This window comes from Urocampus carinirostris, chromosome 8, assembly GCF_059441175.1.
Source record: "Urocampus carinirostris isolate Australia breed hairy pipefish chromosome 8, RoL_Ucar_1.0, whole genome shotgun sequence".
Taxonomy (NCBI): domain Eukaryota; kingdom Metazoa; phylum Chordata; class Actinopteri; order Syngnathiformes; family Syngnathidae; genus Urocampus; species Urocampus carinirostris.
The window spans coordinates 696,769-709,911 of NC_142356.1; the positions used below are offsets into that span (position 1 = coordinate 696,769).

The following is a 13,143-nucleotide window of genomic DNA, read 5'->3' on the forward strand; positions in this document are numbered from 1 at the left end:
AGACTAGACTTTTGAGTTTCACACGAAAGTCATCACTCACACACAAATGTGATGCTCCAGATACTGGACTAGCTCAAAGGAAGGTCAGTTTTAAAGCTTCTAAAACCAGCTAAACTGTTTTGATTTGAGCCGCACTAATGTCTTTGCACAGGGGTATTCCGATCGTCTATTAGCTTTCTAACAAAGCAAAGTTAAATTGGCAAACGGGATAAAAACACTGTATTGCTAGTTACTGAAAATTGACATTTTTACACCTTTGTTGTTCTTGCATTGAAAAAAGAAAATTGCAGCTGATATAGTCATTTACCGAGCTAACTATGTACAGGGTGTATTTCTGATGAGTTCAACGTTATTAACATAACGGTGCTTTACCTCTGTAAATACAATTTCACTAGATATTGGTAGTAGCCCTTTGGCTACCTTTCCCTTAGTCCGGCCCATTTCCGACATGGCGACTGTTAACAAAAAAAAGGAAAGTTGACTGTGAGGGCAGCAGCTTTTGTGACAATTGGAATTCTGTCTTTTTTTCCCCTCCAAAATCTGAAACGACCGCGTCGGCCTAATTTGAGAGACTGTGGCCGTTTTCAAAGAGAATTACATCAAGAAGCGCTTCCAGATGAAACACGCTAACTACAAAAAGCGAACTGGAAACAAACGCTGAGAACAGGTGAAGCAACTGGAAGCTGTTTTAACGGCACAGCGACCCCCGAATCGAACGGAAATGCAAAAAGACCGTTCGAAGGATGCCGGGCCGAATCCTCGGCCCTCGTTCCAAGTTTGGAGACTCCTGGCGTACGATAAACAAAATACAATCGTAGCGGGATTTTATGGGGTTTCGGTATCCATCGGCGTCCCGCGCGTCAGGGTTCTAATTATTTGTGACCCAAGAGGATTTTTTTTTTTGCGTGAACCCCCCGCCGCCCCCCTGCCTTGAAACCCAACTCCTTTTGCAACCCTACCCCCTCCCGAGAGACCCCCCTACTCGTAGCGCAGCACCCTCTAGGTCCGGTACTGACCCCTTTCCCTTTTCTCCCCCCCGACAGCTGTAGAGAGAGAAGGTTTCTGGTCGGGGGGGCCCTCGGGGGTCCCAGTCCTCGCAAGCAGGTCCCGGAAAAATGCAAGGTGGCGGATACTCCTCGGAAGCCGGCGCGGATCTTTTCAAAAGGTAAGACCCCGAGAAAAAAAAAATCCCGAGGGGCCCCTCCGGAGACCCCCCCTCCGGCTCGCCGAGTGATGGATTTTTACAGAGTTTTTTATTGGCATTCTTGTCAACGCCGGGAGAATGATTGCCGTCTTTTCCGAGATTCATTTCTGCCTCCGACGCCTCTTATTTATTCTTACGGAAAGCCGCTATCGCGTTACAAAGAAGGAGATGAAAATTGGTGATGTGATATTTGTTTGCTTTTGTTCAAATAGAATCCCATTTATCGTCATTGTAACAAGTGGTCCCAGAATATGATTCCACAGTTAAGTTTAATAGTATAAGAAGAAGTACGTTTGAATTAAGTATACCTGACTTTAAATGTAGCATTTTCAAAAAGCAGACACGAAAGATGTATAGGAAATATTTCTATTTGATTCATGAAGATATTTGTTTATTCCGCAGATTTCTGAATGATTTGAAGTCAATTTTTCATTGCCGATAAAGTCTTCATACTCTACTTCTACATTTGTATACATAGTTAGAATATTTTCACTTATGACAGACGTGCAAGATACCTTTTCACGTTGCAATGATTTATTTGGATATATTTATGAAGAATTCCCAGTAACATAACTACTGTTTTGCTTGCGAGTGATGTGCTCCGAATGTACTTATATATATTATAATATTTTCGCTTGCATGAAAGATATTTTGTTCATTACTTGTTGGCCTGGAGAGGGACGATGTAAGAAATAGAATTCACTAAACATTGGAAAATTCATTGATTTCATGATACAAATAGTACGTAAGGTAATGCTAATATCGCAAGATGACTTTTTCGGAGCAAAAAATAACTCGCATAAGTTACTCTGAGATATTGGTCTCAATTTGTTAAAGTAGAATGAAGTGAGCACGGTATTATGACATATTGTTATTATATTTCCCCTTTTTTCAATGATTTATTCTTTAAAGTGTTATGAATCATTTGAATTCACATTATTGACATGTTTTACGCAAGCAAAGTATTCCTCGTTTTTTTCGAGGGTAACGGTAGAGTGAGTATTATTGTCGTGAATTGATTCCACCGTATCGTTGTTTAAACCGAGTAAAAGAATACAGAGCTATCTTACTTTCTTTCTGTATATATTTTACATCTGCAGAAATGTAAACCGTTTTTGGAACCGTTATTGAGTTATCGAGAAAACCTTTTCCTGGTAGTACGGTGCGTCCTTTAATCATCTTATTTCTGTTTTTTTTTTTTTCAAGCGAAATCAAATCCTAAAAATCTTCCAAAAAAAAAGTGATACAAATGTTACTGTATCAAATTTTACATAACAAAAACTATAAAAGATATTTAAGCCAGTTTTAAATGGTTTCATAATAAAAAACTATAAACTACTACTAATACTACTACTACTACGACTGTATTATTATGATAAATAATAATGAATAATAATACATAACATTTCAAAAATAAATTCCATGATCTGCACCGCTTCTCCTCAGTAGGGTCGCGGGGGTGCTGGAGCCCATCCCAGCTATCTTCGGGCAGTGGGCAGGGGACACATTCACACCTAGGGACAATTTGGACCGGCCAATTAGTCTGACACGCATGTTTTTGGTATGTGGGAGGAAACTGAAGGAAACCCACACAAGCACAGGGAGAACATGCAAACTCCACACAGGAGGTTGGATCTCATGACCTCGGAACTGTGCCGCGCACGCGCTAACCGCTGCGCCGCCGTGCTGCCCCATTTAAAATATATGAAATAATAATTAAAAAAACATAAAATGATAGAAAAGAATAAGATAAAAAGCAATTTAAAAATGAAAAAAAAAAACTAAAGTATAATCTGAAGTAACATCATAATTCAATCTGTGTTCTATTTTTCTAGATGAATCATAAAATAATAGTTTGTTATTTTCCTGAAAATAAATAAGACTGTAGTGTGTCTCTTTGGTTCAACATCAGCTCCATTTTAGCAACTAAAACCTCGGGTGGGAAATGATTACTCACTGTCACTTTAAGAAAAAAAAAAAAATGAAACGTAGCCATTATTTACTTGGAGACGCCTCGGCACGTGTTGACGTTCCAGAAATCCGACCGGTCCGCAAATCAATCGCACCCTTTCAAGACGGCCTCCTCCGTCGTCGCTCCCTTCCTCAAAATCGACAACCGTTTTTACGAAAGGCTTCCCGCAGTGTTACTTTGAAACTGGAGTAGACACTCAGAATAAGGAGAGAAGACATCAACGGATTTTGAACTTGCAAGGAGAACAGGGAGAGAGGAGCTTTTATAGAAGATAATTCCATCCCGGTTGCCAAGCGCTCCTCCGAGTTTCCTCTTGATTCAATATTCAAGGTTACAAAAACAGGGGTTCGGAAATTAAAGAACAGGAAACGTGATTGGCCGAGAGCGGCTGGACAGGAAATACCAACAGGAACAGAACCGAGTCGAAACCCACTTCTTGCGGGGCAGAAGTTCGTTGACGGGCTGACAAAGGAAAAATGAGAGCACTGAGCTTAAATAGATGGGAAGCTAATCAGTCAATGAGCCGCAGCTGGTGAAAAGGTCATAGCCCCCCTTGTTAAATCAAAAACTGCGACTAAGCACTGTGCCCCCAATAGGGCAGCTTTGATACTACTTTCAAAGAAGAGTGGGTCAAAATCCTTCCTCAGATAGGTTTCGATGTTTCAATAAGAGGGATCCATTGTTGAGATGCTGTGGTGTGACCTTACACTGGCAGTTCCTGCTAGAAAAGCTTCCAATAGGGCAGCTTTGATACTACCCTGCAAAGAAGAATGGGCCAAAATCCTTCCTCAAATAGGTTTCGATGTTTCAATAAGAAGGACCCATGGTTGGGATGCTGTGGTGTGATCTTGAACAGGCAGTTCCTGCTAGAAAAGCCTCCAATAGGGCAGCTTTGATACTACCCTGCAAAGAAGAATGGGCCAAAAGCCCACAGAAATCAGGAATGGGGTATATACACTTTTTCACCCTACCGTATATTGGATGTACACTCTCACAATATATGATTCCGGGGGGGGGGGGGGGGGGGGGGGGTCCATGGGGAACGGCGTCCGACAGCTGTAAGAAGGTGCCAACAGGTGCGGATGGCGAAAAGTGTGCGGTCCCGCAAAACGGGAACGGGAATTTCACGTACGGCGCAGGTGTCGGAGACGCGGGGACGTTTACTCAAGGTCAAAGTCGCTTTCGAGGGCGGATACAAATTCCTTTTGGGGTCCCTGCTGGATCCGGGAAAATGGATATATATAAATACAGTTTAATGATTTAGCGCTAACTCTTAAAGTCATGCTAGCTACTACATTTCCGACACGGCAAGAATACGATATCGCTAACGTTTTTAAAACGATGACAACTTTTAAAAAATGCTCATTTCTGCTCATTTTACTTTTTGGGTGCAAACTGGACAATGTTTCTGTCACGGTTGCCATGGCGCTGACAGATTGGCTTTCTGTCTATTTAAGCTCAGTGTTCTCACTCTCTGTCAGTCCGTCAACCGACTTCTGCCCCGCAAGACGTGGGTTCTGACTCGGTCCTGTTTTCCTGTTGGTATATCCTGTCCGGTATTGTTCCCGTTTATTTTGTCCTGTTACATATCAGTTTTCAGTTTTGTTCCGTCTATTTTTGTCCTATTTATTATTCTCTCCAGTTTTCGTTCCTGTCTTGTTTGTCCCGTTTATTTCGATATCTTGTTTCATTATCAATCCTGTCTGTCTCGTCCGGTCCAGTATCGACCCCGTCCGGCTGATATCTACTCGGGCGATCGGAAGCGATCTCTCTGGCTTCCCGTCTATTTAGGCTCAATGCTCTCACTATTTGTTTGTCAGTCCGTCAACGAACCTCTGCCCCGCAAGACGTGGGTTTCGAGTCGGTTCTGTTCCTGTTGGTATTTCCCGTCTGGTATTGTTCCCATTTTTTTGTCATGTTTAATTTCAGTTTCCAGTTTTCTTCCTGTCTAGTTTGTTCTGTTTAATTTAGATATCCTGTATCGTTATCGATCCTGTCGTCCTGTCCTGTCCGGTATCGACCCCATCTGTCCGATATCAACTCGGGCAATCGGAATCGGTCTCGTCGGTCTCCGGCTTCCTGTCTTTCCACGCCAGACTGCTGCTTAACGCGCATGACTTCTCATTTCCTGTGAAATGAAAGACTTGTGTGAGAACGTCGCGCGTTTGGGTCCTGATCCTGTTCCGGTTCATGACAGTTTCAACCGTTATGGCTGAAATTGCCATGACGCTAGCAGTAGCATGAGTAGTTATTAAATTGAATTGGAATCAAATTCTTTTTGTTGTTTATAGTTTATTTAGCATTAGCTTCTAAAACGATGCTAGCTACTGAACTGCAATTGAACATTGAGTTAAAAAAGGCGAACCCTGAAGGTGTTGGATAGAAAAGCACCAAGGATGTTTGTGAAAATCTATTCAACGTTTTTTCAGACTGAAGAAGGACTGAACAAACTCACTTTTATTTGCAATTTGCGTCATTTCACTGCTCCTTCAAAGTAAAAGGGATTGAAGGAAGTCTGCCCGTATCGGGCGTCTCCGATCCGGTGCCTGCGGGCCCCCGGGGTGCCCTTTGAAGACAGCCCAGGGGTCTGTGGACCTGTTTGGAAAACAGCCCACATGTGCTGGGTCATTGGGATTTTCTAGTCAAATTCTTGTGGGTGGTTAACTGAGTCTGTTTATACCCTATTTTCTACTCATCTCTCTCTTTCTTTCTTTCTATTTTCCTCTCTTTTTCTTTCTTTCGCACTCTCTCTCTCTCTTTCTCTCTTTCTCTTTCTCTTTTTTGATCTTTCTCCATCTTTCTCCCTTTCTCCATCTTTTTGTCTTTCTTTCTCTTTATTTTTTCTCTTTCTCTCTCCATTTCTATCTTTCTGTCTTCCTTAATTTTCTTTATTTCTGTTTTTTTTATCCTTTCACTTTCGCTTTCTTTATCTTCCTCTCTCTTTTTTTCTCCTTTTTCTCTCTCTCTCCCTTTTTCTGTCTCTTCCTTTTCATTCTTCTTCTTTCTCTTTTTTGATATGTCTTCTTTTCTCCTTTTCTCCATCTTTTTGTCTTTCTCTTTATTTTTCTCTTTCTCTGTCCATTCCTATCGTTCCATCTTCCTTCATTTTTCTTTTTTCTGTATTTATATATATTTTTGTATCCTTTCACTTTCGATCTCTTTCTTCCTCCCTTTCATTCTTTCTTTCTGTCTGTCTCTCTCTCTCTCTCTCTCTCTCTCCCTTTTCTTTCTCTGACTCTTCCTTTTCCTTCTTCTTTTTTCTCTTTCTTTTATAACTTGTTCTCTCTCTTTTTCTTTCCCTCTCTCTAGCTTTCTATCTTTCTTTCTTTTCTGTCTCTTCTTTCTATTTGCAATAATTACTCTATGAACCCGGAAGCTGTAGAGGAGAGCGTGTTCCCTGGGCGCCAACGGGAAGCCAAAAGTTAGCCCGGCGCCGGTGGAGCTCCCCCGGCCCCTATCTCTTCCTCTAAGCGCTTCTCCAAATGGGAAAGCGAGCCAGAAGCGCAGAGTGCTAATTGGAGCCGCGTCGGCCTCGAAACCCGACTCTACCTAATTGATGCTAATAGCCGGTCGCCGGGGGGGAGGCGGCCACTTTCCCCCCGCCTGCCGTCCGTCCGGCCGCTAAGCTAGCTCGGGCGATAAGGCGATACCGAGATTCCATAAAATAAAGGAGATCGACGCTCCGTTCGTTATGGCTTTCTTATCAAAGGCGCTAAAATTCTCCATCTCGATTGATAATCACCTTTTGAAGCCGACGACGAAAAACATTTTTTGAGCTAGCGTTCCAACATTGGATGTGTCCTATTTTCTTTCATGTTTTGTTCCGTTGGTGTGCCCGCATCCCTTTTTTTTGTCTTTCTTGAGGTTCTGTCCACATGTGGGAATGTTTCTTGCGTCGTCTTACTTTTCTATTTTGTCCTGTTGGAACTCCTCGGTGTTCTAACATGTCTTGCATTGTCTTCCTTTAAGGTTTTGCTCAGTTATAACAAGTTGGTATGTGTTACCTTTTCATATTTTGTTCAGTTAGAACTAGTGTTCCAACATTGTGTGTCATCGTCTTTTTGTCCTGGAACATATTGGGATGTTTCTCGTGTCGTCTTACTGTGTCGTCTTGCATTGTTTCCTTTCATGTTTTACTCAGTTATAATAATAATAATAATAATAATTTCCTTTGTATTGTCATTCTTTGTAACAATGTACACAGAACGAAATGTGGATACACCTGACCCGTTGTAGCGAGCCGATGCAGCCGCAGCCAACAGAGGGCGCCGCCATTTTACCAATTAGGTATGACTCGGCCGGGGTGCGAACCAGCGACCTCCCTGTCTCAAAGCGGGCACACTACCATCTAGGCTACTGAGCTGGTATAACGAGTTGGTATTCCAACATATTTTGTCCTGTGTCTCCCTTTCATGTTTTGTTCAGTTAGAGCTAGTGTTCCAACATTCTGTTTCGGAGTCTTTGTCTTGGCACATATTAGAATGTTTCTTGTGTCGTCTTACTTTGTCGTCTTGCGTTGTCTCCTTTCATGTTTTGCTCAGTTATAACGAGTTGGTATGTGTCACTCTTTCATCTTTTGTTCAGTTAGGGATGGATTGTGTCTCTTCCATGGTCCCTTTGTCCCATTGTGGTTCTGTCCACATGCTGGAATGTTTCTTGGATTGTCCTGGTTACATTCCAACATATCCTGTCCTGTGCCCTTCCATGTTTTGTTCAGTTAGAGCTAGTGTTCCAACATTCTGTTTCATAGTCTTTTTGTCTTGGCACATATTGGAATGTTTCTTGTGTCGTCTTACTGCGTCGTCCTGCGTTGTCTTCCTTTCATGTTTTGCTCAGTTATAACAAGTTGGTATTCCAACATACCTTGTCTTGTGTCACTCTTTCATCTTTTGTTCAGTTAGAGATGGATCGTGTTCAAACATTCTCTTCCGTGGTCTCTTTGCTTTGGTTCTACCATTGTTTTTCTGTCCACATGCAGGAATGTTTCTTGGGTTGTCCTGATTTCATTTGAACATATCCTGTACTGTGCCCCCTTTTCATGTTTTGTTCAGTTAGAGCTTGTGTTACATCATTCTCTTTCTTAGTCCTTGCCCTGGCACTTATTGGAATCTTGTGTCGTCTTACTGCGTCGTCCTGCGTTGTCTTCTTTAATGTTTTGCTCAGTTATAACGAGTCGGTTTAGGTTTTGTTTTGTTAGAATTGTTAGTGTTTCAACTTTATTTTCCTTTCATGTTTTGCTCAGTTAGAACTAGTTGTATTCCAACATATCCTGTCCTGTGTCTGACTTTCATGTTTTGTTCAGTTGCAACTAGTGTTCCAAAATTCTGTTTCATAGTCTTTTTGTCTTGGCACATATTGGAACGTTTCTTTTGTTATTTTTACTTTCATGTTTTGCTAGCTCTAGTTGGTATTGCAACCTATCCTGTCTCGTCCTCCTTTTCATGTTTTATTCTATTAGTGCTACGTATTGTGCCAGTATCCTGTGTCATGGTCTCGTTGTTTTGGCACTTGTATTGTTTTTCTGTCCACATGTGGGAATGTTTCTTGTGATGTCTCCCTTTCATGTTTGGTTCTGTTAGAACTAGTTGGATTCCTTTGATGCTTTGCTCAGTTCGAACGATTTGGTCTTCCTTTCGTGTTTTGTTCAGTTAAAGCTAGATAGTGTTCCAACATTCTGTCTCGTGGTTTCTTCGTCTCGGTTCTCTCGTTATTGTTTCTTTCACATATTGAAATGTTTCTCGTGTCATCTTTATTTCATGTTTTGTCTGAACAAGTGAGGTATTCCAACTTATCCTGCCTCGTCTCTAATGTTTTGTTTGAGCAACTTATTGTTCCAGTATTCCGCTTCATTGGCACTCTCACTGTCGTTTTATCCATTTGTTGTCATGTTTTTTACATTCTCTCCCTTTCATGTTTTGTTTGGCTGGAGATCAATAGTTTTGTCAGCATGATATGAAATGGTTTTGTCATCTCGGCACTCCCGTTGTTGTTTCTTTGCACATTTTGGAATTTTCTCGTGTGGTTTTATTTTCATGTTTTATTCAGTTAGAACTAGATTGTCTTTCAGCATGGTCTTGTTGTCTTGGCATGTGGGAACGTTTCTTGTGTTGTCCCTCTTTCATGTCTTGTTAAGTTAGATCGATTTGGTTGTACAGCATTATGTTTAATGGTGTCTTTGTCTTGGCATGTGAGAATGTTTCTTCTGTTGTCTTTATTTCATGTCTCGTTAAGTCAGTGCTAGTTAATATTCCGGCATTATGTTTCATGGTCTCATTGTTAAGGCATGTGGGAATGCGTCCTGTGTGGTCTTCCTTTAATGTCTTGTTAAGTTAGACCTATTTTGTAATACAGCATTATGTTCGATGGTGTCATTGTCTTGGGGTGTGAGAAAGTTTCTTCTGTTGTCTTTCTTTCATGTCTTGTTAAGTTAGTGCTAGTTACTATTTCAGCACTATGTTTCATGGTCTCATCATTAAGGCATGTGGGAATGCGTCCTGTGTTGTCTTCCTTTCATGTCTTGTTAAGTTAGATCGATTTTGTTGTACAGCATTATGTTTAATGGTGTCTTTGTCTTGGCATGTGAGAATGTTTCTTCTGTTGTCTTTATTTCATGTCTTGTTAAGTCAGTGCTAGTTAATATTCCGGCATTATGTTTCATGGTCTTATTGTTAAGGCATGTGGGAATGCGTCCTGTGTGGTCTTCCTTTAATGTCTTGTTAAGTTAGACCTATTTTGTAGTACAGCATTATGTTCCGCGGTGTCATCGTCTTGGGATGTGGGAATGTTTCGTGTGTTTTGGTTTCCTTTCATGTTTTGTTAAGTCAGAACTGGTTATGGTTTTCGGCGTTATGTTTCACGGTCTCTACATGGCAGGGTATGATTTGAATAGGGGAGTCCGGGTACGGTCGTAACACATTTTGTTTTCTCCATCTTATGACTTTTTGTGCTAGTCCTCTCAAACTTCTATACGTGGTACCTTGAGTCAAGATCAATAGATAGAGTGCTAAGTAGCCAAATAGTCTGTAACGGTCTCTCAAAAAGAGATATACACAGTCTTACAACCGTACCCAGTACCAAGTTTTAACACTGCTAGTGGACAGTTGTAACAGTGCGATTGATCGTTACAATTAAGTTTCAGATAGTCCAATAGTGTCAGGACCAGAACGGAGACAGAACCCACTCGCGTTACGTTTCTCTCACTTTTATCGGAAGAAAGGAAAGGTTTGCACCGAGGATCTGGTGATCGGTGAGCGCAGGAAGAACGCAGAAGTGGGACTTCTGTGGCGAGCGATGGCGGTGTCGGGAACGAAAAAAAAACGGGTCAGTCGCCGGGACAGGAGAGCAAAAACACGGTCGGGATCGGAAACGAGTCGAAAGCCAGGAGAGGAGAGTAGACGTAGTCAGTATCAAAAAAACGGGTCGAAGCCGGGAAAGAGACGGGAGCAAAAACAGGTGGGAGTCAGGGTCAAAAAAGCTTGCCTAGAGTACACTGAGGTTCACAGACGGACTGACCCCAGGCTAGGTTGAGCCCTTCCTTTGTCACCCCGGCGAAAAGCTGACACACCTCGGATCGTGAAGGAAATTCAACTCCAGATGTAGCTTTCAAGGTGACGGTTGAAAGTAAACATCCTACTGTTAAATATTTCGGGGCAGACCGTCTATGGGCCTTGCCCCAAAATAAACACAAAAGAGCAGAGAGTGGACGGAGAGTGGGACGTCGTTTATTAACATTCGTCAGCGTTCAAACGGCGTTCTCATTCGTCTAAGAGACAATCAGCTTTTTTATACCCTGCGTTCAACGGCATAGGCCAGCGACGACGTGTTGTTTTTCTCGGAGTGTTTTGTCCTTTTTCCATTCTCCAAAATGACGCAATTTCGCTGAAGACAGTGGGAGAAGTTGCCTTGACCCAGCCAACTTCCAGTTCTAAATGAAGCCGAGTGTTATTCTCTCCTAAATTCTACTGGCAAGCTCTTACTTTAATATTCCACAACAGTTCTCAGGGAAATTATGAGCAGAATTGACTCTTCCCAAATTGATTAGCGTTATAGCGAAACCTTTTGATAGCAACTTAACCCTTTTACCGGTCTCTCTTGATGACATGTATTAACATATCATTTTCTGTTCTATTACACGGCTCCTTGGTTTCATCTCTTTCCGAATGAGTCATTGAGATTACAATTCCAAGAACTGAAAGAACTTGATTTAAAATAAAATTCATTTGTAGCGAGTTTCTGCTCCTTCAGTAAAAAAAAAAGCAATCTCAAAACTAAACTTTACGGCGAAGTGCTATTGACATCCAGAGGCAAATTCTGGAAGAATTCTTTTCAACACAAAATATATGAAATGAAAGCAAAACCCCCTCATGGGAGTTGTTGCCTGCATGTAAACGAAGCCAAGGTCACTCGTGGCAGAGTGAGGCGGATTGAGAATAACCTTTTTGTGCAGTTATAAAACGCTGTTTGCGGCTGTCGGCGAGTTGTTGTCACTTCCCATGAATATAGAGGCGTTAAACGTGGGATCGGGTTGCCATTTTCTTTTTCGCCTGTGCTTTTCGGGCTTGGCGACACAGGCGTCAACTCCGAAGCGGGCGAGGAATCGAAAGACGCTACGCGGCAGCAAAATGTCAGCTCGCGGTCACGTGACCGCGAGTCCGCCATCTTGGAAACGACCGCGAACGACCTCGGGAAAGACGACGCGGAGCTGTTGTTTTCTTCCTCCCTTTCAATTCGTGTCCGCTATGCGTTTCTGTCATGTTCTTGGCGAATAGCCTGCGTTGGTTTCTTACATGTTCTGTTGAGTTACGAGTTAGTCCTTTGTTGTCTCCTTTTATGTTTTGTTCTGTTAAAGCCAGTTACTGTTCCAGCATTATATTTTATGGTCTCGGCACTTTAACGCTCTTCACATGATTCTACCCGCATGTCATTTCGTATCCTGCACAATCGTGATTGTTCTCGCATGTCCTGCATCATCGTCCTTTCATGTTTTGTTCAGTTCAAGCCATTTTGTGTTCCATTACGTTTGATCATCATCTTGTCATCACGGCACTCTTCTTGTTGTTCTGTCCGTGTTTGTGAATGTTTGTTTTGTTGTATCCTTTTAATGTTTTGTTCAGTTATAAATAATGTTCCTGCATACCCTGCATTGTCTTCTTTCATGTTTTTTTCCCCAGTTAGAGACAGTTAGTATTGCGGGATTATATCTCATGGTCTCACTGTTATGGCACTCTTCTTGTTTTACCCAGCCATGAGTACATGTCCTGTACTGTTTGGGAATGTTTGTTTTTTTTTGTATTCTTTTAATGTTTTGTTCAGTTAGAATTCATGTTCCTGCATTGTCTCCTTTCATGTTTTTTCCCCAGTTAGAGACTGTTAGTATTGTGAGATTATATTTCATGGTCTCACTGTTATGGCACTCTCATTGTTTTGCCCACCTGTGAGTACATGTCATGCACTGTCTACTTTCATGTTTTGTTTCATTGAGAGCTAGTTAAGATTCCAAACATACCTTTACTTTTCTTATCATGTTTTGTTCAGCAAGAGCTAGTTTTTGTTCCAACATTATGTTTCATGGCATTTCTATTGGTGTTCTGACCACGTGTTGGAAAGTTTCCTATGTTTTTTCTTTCATGTTTTGTTTAGTTCGATCTAGATTGTTTGCCAGCATTATATTTCATAGTCTCATCGTTAAGGCACCCTGGTGGTTGTTCTGTCTTTGGTGTGGGAATGCCTCGTCGTGCCTCCCACAGCTGTTCGTGCGAGCGAATGAGTCCTGCGATGCGGTCATCTGCTCCTTTTTTCTCCAATTTCCTTCTCCAGCCACTCAGTTTTTGGATCTAGGGTCCTGATGTCTGCTTTTGCCGTCATTAATTGGCCTTTTTTATAGCATCTCATGCTAAAGTTAGCCACTTGAGGGACGAAAGTTTCTGAGGAGGTAGAGCGGTCCGCCAAAAAAGGTCGCAGGTTCGAT

At 41.9% G+C, this 13,143-nt stretch overlaps 1 protein-coding gene across 1 annotated transcript in view; it reads left to right on the plus strand.

The window, feature by feature from the left end:
* Positions 1 to 1,102: 1,102 nt before the first annotated feature.
* rbm20 (RNA binding motif protein 20) overlaps positions 1,103 to 13,143 on the plus strand; it is a 43,015-nt gene continuing 30,974 nt past the window's right edge. Inside the window, exon 1 of the mRNA XM_088342898.1 lies at positions 1,103 to 1,165. Within this exon, the coding sequence (XP_088199024.1) occupies positions 1,116 to 1,165 (50 nt within the window). The 5' untranslated portion in view covers positions 1,103 to 1,115. The remainder of the gene's footprint in view (positions 1,166 to 13,143) is intronic.